Here is a 9,611-nt window from a genome sequence, read left to right as displayed (position 1 = left end):
TGGACAGGTTGGCTCAGGACCAGACAGGAGGGGCTGGGTGGGATTTTGTCTGGATGGGTCGCACCAGCTGGAGGACCTGAGTTTCCCAAGAGGCGGGGTGATGGGGGGTTCCCCCGCCCCAGCACACTGTTGTGCCAAGTGGCCCCACGTCTGTGTCCAGTTCAGTCTGGCCGGGTGGTCCTCACGATGCCCTCAGGGCTGACCCTCAGCTGCTCCCATGTCACCCCCCCATCTCCAGCCCCCCACTGCAGGATGAGGACTCCTGGGCTGCCCGCCCCACCACAGACTGGGACAGAGGGGCCTCAGGACTACCCACCCCTAGATGCACATGGAACAGGGGAAAACCTCACCCTGAAGGCCTGACACCGTGGTTGAGCTGCCGGGGGCCCCAGAGAAGGGAAACTGGCACCACGATGACCAGACAGACCTCTTGAGTCCTTCCTGGGTCTACACGGGCCCCTCCCCGCCCTCTGGGGTCAGTCCCCTTTCTTAGAGACTCCGCTCCCTGGAGGGAAGGGGAGGAGAGGCTGGTTTGGGGTGGGGCTGGGGGCCCTTCAGCCCGGCAGCCGGAGTGTTGGCAGCCTCTCGGGATCTCCTGGTGGCCCCAAAACCACAGTCTGGGAACCAAGACCCTAGTGTTAATCCCTGAGTGTTGGCGTTGGCCCCCAAAGGCGGTGTACCCTGCAGGAACAGGCTGTGCCACCAGCAGCGCTCATGCCCGCTGGCTGTCTCCACCAGTTCAGCGGGACAGGGCCTCAGAGGTCACTGACCAAATTGGGAATGATTTAAAGGAGATTTTTCTGTAGTTTTCAGATTCTGTGCCTAACCCGAGACCTAGGCTCTCAATGCTGGGCATTCTGGAAGCCCCAGGAGAAGTGGCTGGACCCTTGGGGGATCCTCCCCGAGGGACCCGCCTGGCCCACGTCCTCCTCCACCCGGGCCCACGCTAGTTCAAGTTCCCGCTGCCAGCCCTGCAGCCAGGGCCGTGCCTCCTTCCTGTGCCCTTCCTTGGTGACTGCTGTACCTCACGGGCTTTCGCTGGGCCCACAGAGCACCCCAGGAGCCCTCAGGAGTGGGACAGGGCTCCCCTCTCTAGTGACCAGGGTCCTCTGGCCTTGGGGCAGCAGCCAGCACCCCGTAGGGTCAGAGTAGGGGGTTGTCAGAGGCCAGGCCCTGGGTTTGAGGGCACTGCCATGCCCCAGCGACACCTGGAGCCGTAGGGGGTGTGGCCACCACGGGGGCAGATGCTTCCCACCCTCCCTGTCCCTTCCCAGACCTGCCCAACCTATGGGCCTCCCTCCAGGATCAGCGTTGACAGACCCCCAGGCCCACCCACCACTGCTGCAGCCCTGAGCCTTCACTGGGACTCGGCCTGGTGGCCTGTGTGATGCCCCCGATGTGGCTCAGAGGGCAGGGCCTGGCCTGCAGGGCTGGGGGGTTGCCTGCTTTTCTGGGAGCCAGCGGGTGTGTCTCCTAGACCCCAGCAGATCCCACTTAAGGTTGGATGGACCCAGAGGTCACTGTGCGAGTGTCAGTTCACTCACGTGGAATCTAAACCACGTACAAGGAGGCAAACAGGAAGACATGGAGACTGGGAGGGTGCGGGCTAGGGGTGTGCTGAGCCAGAGGGCGGACCCCACGGTGACAGAGGAGACCGCAGCTTTGGTGGCGGGCACGCTGGAGGGCACACAGGCATGAAAACTCACGTGACGTAAACCAGTGTCACCCCAGTAAAAAGAACGTTAAAACTCACCCCCATCAGTGGGAGCCTGCGACTGGCGTGGGTGTTTTAGGCGTGAGTGTAGTGTGAGCGCACACCCACCCCTGACCACCCCTGTGGTCAGAGCCGCTGCTGCCCTGCCCTTCGGGCCCCCAGCTATCCCCCAGCTCGCTGGCCCAGCTGCAGTGCAGTGCACGTGTGCATGCGGGGCACATGCTCAGCGGGTCCCCGTCCCCCCCCCCCCCAGGAAAGCCTGGGGCCCTGTCTGGAAGCATCTCCTGTGCAGGTTGGTCTGTGAGTTACCCAGTGCGGCCCCGAAGCGCCACTGTGGGTGCATCCAGCTGGTTCTAAGGAGGGAGAGGGAGGGGCTGGGGAGAGCTGATCTATTGTAGACGATTCCAGAAGGAGCGGGTGTTGAGGGGGAACACAGGTTGTCGGGGTTGGCATTTGTGCAGGGCCTACTGGGGCGTGTGGGAAGGGCCCCTTGCCTTGCTCACGGGGGCGGGGGCTCTGAATGCTGGCATGTGGTGGGGCAGCGGCTTGAGCCCTTCCTGGAAGCGCTGGGGCCATGGCCAGTCCCTGGGGCCGCCCTGAATCACAGTGAACTCCCCGGTGTCCCCGAGGCTCGGGGTGTGTGGATAGCTGCTGGAGTCCTTGGACTCCGCTCTTGTTTGGTTTGTTGGTCAGGGTGGGGGAGGGGCGTGCTTTCTGGGCAGAGGTGGCAGGAAGATTGCATCACAGACCCCAGGCCCCCCACCCCGCCCCCAGGGCTCAGCCCCAGGAGAGACAGCTCTGCGCAGGCACCTCCTGCTTCCCCCAGAGCCGAGGGGCCCAGTGGGTATGGCCCCCCCGCACATGCAGGGTTTGCAGCAGGAGCCAGTGGGGGTGCCCGGGACACATGCCGGCCATCCCGCAGGGCTTCCCCCAGGCACTGGGTCCCCTCGGATGCAGGGGTTTGAGGAGCCCCTTCCTCCTTCCCAGCAGAGTGTGTGGAGCTCTGCGCCGGGACGCACCGCCTGGAGAGCGTCTGAGCTCCGGGCAGCGGGGTCCAGGGACCCTGACCGCCGTTTCCCTTTGCCTTTCAGGGAGCAGCAGTGCTCGGGGCCCTGTCCTCAGAGGAGCGGAGGGTCCTGGAGAGGAAGCTGAAGAAGGAACGGAAAAAGGAGGAGCGGAAGCGGCTGCGGGAGGCGGGCGTTGCCATGGCCCAGAGCTCACTGGCCAGGCGCTCAGGGGCCCAGCTGGCCCTGGACTACCTGTGTGGGTAAGACTGGCCCCGGGAGCGTCTGGTGTCCTGGGAGGATGCAGGCTGTGGGCCCAGGGTACCCGGTGGCATCGTCACTACCACCCACACCACCCACATCTGCATCAGCATCACTGTCGTCACGCTGTTGTCACACGTCGCGCACACCCCACGTCTCCCTCCAGGAACTTGTGTTCTTTGCACAGAATCCTCGGAGCCCAGCCAAGGACTGGGGTTTGAGGCTTGGAGCCAGGTTCAGGAACAGGGTTGCCGCGGGGCCCTGCAGGGGATTCTGGGAGAGCAGACGGGGTTGAGGATGTGCGTGTGCACATGTGAACCTGCCGACAGGCAGGGCAGGGCCCGGTCTTCTTGGAAGGAGTTAGGAGCTGCCGTATGAAGCGGAATCGTCCAGATTCCTGGAACTGGCTGAGGGCCTGATGATTCAGCCACACAGGCAGCCCCGGGTTCCGCCCCCTCCCCCTCTCCTCCCCCTCCTCCCACTTCCTCTCCCTTGGAAGCAGGGGAGGCTGTGGGCAAGCCCTAGACTCTACCTGGTGTCCCTGCCAAGCCTAGTGACCGCTCCAGGGACAGCTGGGCCTAGGCAGGGCTCACCTGGTGGACAGACCAGTGCCTGCGTCCCTGCCAGCCACAGCCAGGGCCTGGCACAGTGTGTTACCAGGCCCTTTGCTCCTCTGGGGTCCTCAGAGCACGCAAGACCCATGGGCAGGGCAGGAGTGCCCTCCAGTGACATGTGGGCCCTGGAGAAAGGGTCTCTCTTGGCCAGTCACTCTGTGGCCTCCACTCCAGTCCCATCTGAGTCCAGGGCTCCTACCTCCTCCTGCCCGGACCCCCATGAAGCCCAGCCAGTCTCCACCTGAGATCCTTCCTCATGGGTGGGTCCCAACCCACAGAAGCCAGGTCTGGTCTGCTCTGCCCCTGCCGGTCCCTGCTGCCCAACAGAGGATGTCCCTTGTCCTCTGTCCTGGGCAGGGACTGAGCTTGGGGCCTCCTCGACCCTGACGTCTCCTGGCTCCCAGGTGTCCCATGTAGCTTGGGGAGGGTGTGTGGTTGTTCATGGTTCTGCTGGGGCTGCAGCCACGCATGTTAAAACTGTCCAGGCACGACAGCCCGCTGCGCCCGGTGAGTGCCTGTGGATGGGAGGTCGCGGGGGCCCCATCTGCTGTGCTCCCGTAGGGGCAGCAGCCAGAGGCCGGGGATGGCCTCCCCATCGCCCCCACCCCGGCTGGTCACCTGATGGTCATCATGCCTGATTTTTCATTTCAAGTGAAGCTCACAGAAGACACACTGCCTTCCCAGCCCCACACCCTGCTTAGGAATATGAACTTGCCAGATCCAGCTGCACTGCCAAGTGCCAAGAGTCACAGCCGGTGGCCCAGGGCACCTGGAGGGGCCGGGGCCCTGCAGCCCGGGCAGCAGGCGGATTCAAGGAACCGGTGCTGGAGGGAGCGTGCTGGAAGGTGCAGGGGAGAGACCACGAAGACCTGAACCGAGGTGCAGGCTTGACAGACTGGAGGGGCAGATCAGGGAAAAGCTTAGGGGACAGGGACCCCCACACGCGGCACCTTCCCGGCAGCACCGCCCACCGCAGCCGACGGGCGGAAGCAGCCCAGGCGTCCATCAGCGGAGATGCATGAACACGGTGGGGTCCACCCACACTGCAATATTGTTCAGCCATAGAAAGCAAGGAGACTCTGATGCCTGCTGCAGCGTGGAGGGACCTTGAGGACACGGTGCTCAGTGACATAAGCCAGACACAGCAGGACAGACACTGTGTGACCTCACTTCTGTGAGGGCCCCAGGGGAGTCGGAGTCACAGAGACAGACAGCAGAGGGTGGGGGCCGGGGGCTGGGGGAGGGGGAGTGAGTGAGTGATGGGGATGTGTCTCAACTTGGGAAGGTGGGAGGTTCTGGAGATGGACGGGGTGATGGCTGCACAACGGCGTGAATGTGCTTGGTGGCCCTGAGCTGAGCACGCAGGTGGTCAGGGTGTGACCGCCACGCTGTGTGTATTGTGCTCCACACACGCGCACACGGTCCACAGGCCTCTGGACACCCGTGTGGGGTGGGTCAGGGTGGCCGTGGCCTTCAGCTCAGGGACGGGTAGGTGGGGAGCAGCAGGCCGGGTGGCTTCGGGGCGTGGAGTGTGTCTCCCTGGGCAACCTGACTTTCAGCCCGGGGCCAGAGGGAGCCCAGTAGGGTGCGTGGCGTGAGTGCTGGCGAGATGGGAGCCACCCAGGCGCCTGAGGCTGGGCCGTCCAGCATTCCCCTGATCCTGGGCTAGGCTGTTCTCTCAGAGGGTGGGAGGGATGGCCAGCAGGGCCCACCCTTCATGGCCTGAGGACCCGAATTTACACCAGTCGAGTCCAGGCACCTTCTGCCTGCAGCTGAGGTCAGCTTCCCACCACCAAGACACCTGTAGGCCGCAGCCACGAGAGGGCGGGCATAGGGTGCTGCTTTGGGCATCTGCAGGCCCCACCTGGGCTCTTGGGAGAAGGCTCTGAAAACAGGAGTTGTCCCGCGTGTGAGGCTGCCCTGAAGACGGTGTCCCGGGGAGGGGGCAGAGGACCAGCTCAGGGGCTCAGAGGGGTCTCCCTGCCGGACCAGAACCTGTGAGCAGGTGGCAGGCTCAGTCCTCCCTCCCAGGGAGTGACCGTACCCGACTTTTACCCTGTCTGGAACGTCCAGCATCCTTTATCCCTGACCTCGGGATGCCTGCAATCACACATCTTCCATCTGGGGGGGTCCCTGCCTCCTGGGGAGGCGTTTCCAGGAGAGGCTGGAGCCCCTGTCCTTGACTGATCTTCATGTGGTCCTGGTTTGTCTGGGAGCCTCCTCTCTGACCATCGTGGATTTCCGAGGGACCCCGGCCCCCAGCCCGGTGCCCCTTGTCCCGCCGTGGGCCCAAGTAGCACATCTGAAGCCAGTCTGACAACCCTGTGTTTTGTTTGTGCCAGACACGAGCTGCTTCTGGGGCTCAGTTGACCACACGAGGGTTGAGCTGACCCTGACCGGAGCCCTGGGCTCAGGTAGGAGGCACTGCTTTGGGCCGATGCCCAGCCTGTCCACGTCACCAGTGCAGCAGCGATGGGAGCCCGGCCGGCGGAGCCCCGGGCCCGAAGTGGGTGCGCCCTGCAAGCCCTCTGCCTGCCCAGGAGGGACCCAAGACTCCAGGGGAGTGAGGTCGTGCCATCTTCCGGGCAGTCCGTGGGTCGGGGTGGGAGCACGCAGCTCGACCGTGGGAGCTGTTCTTGGTTATGAAGAGTGACCATCTGTAGCATGTGCCAGGAGTGAGAGGAGACTCAGAGGACGCTGCAGAGTGGGAGATGCGAGGGGCAGCTGCCACGCTGGGCCCAAGCCCTGCTCACTGGGTGGCAGAGAAGCCGGGGGGCCGTGGCCATAGACTCGCGGCAGAACCTCGGGGGAGGGCGCTCTCCTGGACCAGGAGGGCAGGCCCTGCCCCCTCGCCTTGTCCAGCATCTTCTGCCTGACTGCTGCGTCTGGGGAGGGGCCGGTTTTGGAGGCCGTCTCTGTCTTCACGATGGTGGGGGGCAGTGAAGGGTGGTTTTGGAGCCAAGGCAGGAGGTTGATGTTGATAAGCAGCCTCGGGGAGGGATCCAGAGGCGGAGACGGCTCCCAGGCACTTCAGAATAGCCCGAGGGGATGCCCAGGGTGATGACTGCCCAGCCTGGTGGCCTCCCTCCCTCCGGTCACCTGCTCTCCTGACGTCCTTCTGCTGTTTGCCCCCCTCCCCTCGCTGGGCCCAGGCTTCTCCCCAGAGCCAGGCCCACACTGGGTCCTGCACGTCACCCGGGGCCACAGGATACGTGCTGGGGCGAGACGTGACTCCAGGCTCGGGCCGTGGGGTCTTGTGTCCCCACCCCGGAGGACAGGTCCTGCTCTGTGGCTGCCACTCGAAGTGCCTGTGGTCCCCAGGGGGGCTGGGCTTGGGTCGCTGTCAGGGGTCACAGCGTGTGTGAAACAGCACAGACCTTCCCCCATGGCCACCGGCGCCCCGAGTCCCAGACATGCAGACCTCTGCGCCTCAGGGTCTCCATCCAGTGCTTGGGTCTCCCCTTGGAGAGCCGGCCCCACTGCCCTGGCCAGAGTGCCACCCGCCTGCCTGCCTTCCCCTGTGGTGCCAGCGTCTAGTGCCACCTGCTCTCAGTGCCCAGCAGGGCTTCGCCGTGGTGGCCTCGGCCCCTGGAGGGCTTGGGGTGTCCGAGGCCCGTGGGTGACTGAGCAGGCCAGGCCGCTGGGACAGGCTCAGGCCATGTGGCCCTCGGGGTCCGGGCTCCTGGCTCCTCCCAGCTCACTCCCGCTCCCGGGCTGCAGATGGTCCCCGCCCCAGTGGGCAGGCCTGCCATGGCGCACAATAAACGCTTCTGGAAGGACTTAATTTGTGAGATCCAGGGTGTTCCTGCAGAGTCGTGAAATGATGGACTTGCAGAGCTGAAAGGAAGTGGTCTTGCGCTGTCTGGTCCTGACGTCCTGCTGCAGACACGGGCCACCTGGCTGGCCGAGGGTCCCCAGCAGATGTGTGGGACTGAGGTCTCCCCCCAGCACAGGGCCCCTGAGCCCCCTCGGCTCCTCAGGCTGAGGAGGGTCCTCCCGGGAACCTCTGCAGACACCCACGAGCCTGGATGCAACCCCTAGCCTCAGCCAAGAGGCCCGTCGGTCCAGACAGACCCTTGCGGCTCCTTCTGTCCAGCACTTAAGACATTGTGCCCTTTCTTTCTCAGCTGGGCCCAGAAGCGGGAGAACTGGAGGTTTCAGAAGACGAGGCAGACCTGGCTCCTGCTGCACATGTACGACTGTGACGAGGTGGGTGTGTGCGGTGGGGCGGGGTCTGCAAGGAGGGGGCGGGGCAAGGAGGAGTCAGGCCTCCCGGTCACCTGACCCTGGGTCGGGGGGGGGGGGGGTGGACACTCTGGCAGTGCCTGTTCTGGCCACCGTGGCCGGAGGTCTCCAGGCCCCTCGACGCTGGCCCCTCCAGCGGGGGCGTGGGAAGGGCAGCCCCCCGCCCCCCGCCCCCAGCAGCCAGGCCTGGCCAAGAGGCTCCTCCTCAAGGCGGGTTCTCACGGCTGGCCCAGTGTGTGATGACAGAGAGTCTGTGGAACCTAGCGAGGCCCCCGTGGGAGCACCCGTCCAAGCCTTCCTTTTGCAGAGATGAAACCTGGGCTTAGAGGGAGGGTGGGGTTCAGGGAGCACGAGCCCCTGCTGGTTTGCCCAGCGGCTGGACTTGGGGCCCGGGGGCCGGGCCTTCAGCGACGGAAGGTGCTGATGGTCAGGGCTGCCGGCCTGCGTGCTGCCAAGTCTTGCTTCTCCCACCGCGGGCCCTGCTAGGGCACGGGTGTGAGGCCGAGGCTGGGAGACGCCAGTCACCCTCAGAACAGCCCAGGGTGCAGCGTCCCCTGCAGACTGAGTGGCCTCCTGGTGGGCTCTGACCACCGCTCTCTCCCCCGCAGGTCCCCGACGAGCACTTCCCTGCCCTGCTGGCCTACCTGGAGGGGCTCAGGGGCCGCGCCCGCGAGCTGACGGTGCAGAAGGCGGAGGCGCTGATGCGGGAGCTGGACGAAGAGGGGCCCGGCGCGGACCCCCGGCTGCTGGAGAAGACCCAGCGGATCCGGCAGGTGCTGCAGCTGCTCTCCTAGGGGCGGCCGGCGGGCCTGGGGCTCCCAGGTGCCCGACCCTTGGAAGGACTGCCCCCTCCTGACTCCCTGGCCAGACTGGAGGCAGTGGTGGCTCTAGTCTCTTCGCATTAGAATGCGGTCACTCTGCAGTAACCTGGCCTCCAGGGGCCCCCAGGAAGTCGCTTACTGAGGGAAACGTCTGTTTTTCTACTGGGAACGTCGTAGAGACCAGCCGGAGCTGGCCCTTCCCGCCAGCTGTGGTCCGTCAGTGGGCAGGTTTGGGCCCCACGTCTGTCTGGCAGTCCCTCTGGTGGTGCAGGCCTCCCAGTCCCCTGCCTGCGCCCACCCAGGGCCCGAGCTGAGGCTTGTGCCCCTTCCTCCTCCCTGCTTGGGCTGTGCCATGGCCTTGCTGACCAGTTACAGGGAAAACCTGGGTGTGTTTTCAATAAACACCAGCCTCTGGAGGCCGTGGCTCTTCTCCCGCGATCTGCTCTCGTTTCCCTGCAGGCCGTGGAGTGGGCGTGGTCGGCTGTCCTCCCCAGGACGAGTCCAGGCAGCTCAGCACACGTGCTTCTTGCCGCGCGGCTGGCCCCTAGTTCTGCAGCCCCACTTCCGGGAGTCCGCGGTGACCACCCCCCCCCCCCAGCCCAGGAAGCACTTGTTCTCCACACAGGAATGGACGCGGTCTGCCCTGGAGGCTGCACTCGGAGGGAGCGAGCGGGCCGCCGCCTGGCAGCGGCCCCGCAGGAGGGCCGTGTGTGCGCAACCTGGGGCCCACAGACAGGCCGGGGTGGGTACGTGTGCTCTGTAAAACCCTGCCCAGTGGGCCTGACTCCCTGCCCCGGCACGGTCGGCTTCCAGCCTGGAGCAGGCTTGGAGCTGCGCTGCCTGGCTCTCAGGACACTCGCCCTGGGACTCAGCTGCCCTGATGTGGGGGCTCTCAGGCCCCGCCAGTCTTGAGGCCATGGCAGCCCCAGCCTGGGGCCACCCCCAGGGAGCC

General features: G+C 65.4%; 1 protein-coding gene across 1 annotated transcript in view; it reads left to right on the top strand.

The window, feature by feature from the left end:
- The window catches only part of C18H7orf50 (chromosome 18 C7orf50 homolog), a 93,347-nt gene extending 84,265 nt beyond the window's left edge, over window positions 1-9,082 (top strand). The window contains exons 6-8 of the mRNA XM_032461044.1: window positions 2,806-2,981; window positions 7,721-7,802; window positions 8,447-9,082. Of these exons, the coding sequence (XP_032316935.1) occupies window positions 2,806-2,981; window positions 7,721-7,802; window positions 8,447-8,632 (444 nt within the window). The 3' untranslated portion in view covers window positions 8,633-9,082. The remainder of the gene's footprint in view (window positions 1-2,805; window positions 2,982-7,720; window positions 7,803-8,446) is intronic.
- Window positions 9,083-9,611: the final 529 nt, after the last annotated feature.

Source organism: Camelus ferus, chromosome 18 (genome assembly GCF_009834535.1).
Source record: "Camelus ferus isolate YT-003-E chromosome 18, BCGSAC_Cfer_1.0, whole genome shotgun sequence".
Classification (NCBI taxonomy): Eukaryota; Metazoa; Chordata; class Mammalia; order Artiodactyla; family Camelidae; genus Camelus; species Camelus ferus.
The sequence above is the reverse complement of the archived record's forward strand: the minus strand, read 5'-3'. Positions and strand labels throughout refer to the sequence as shown.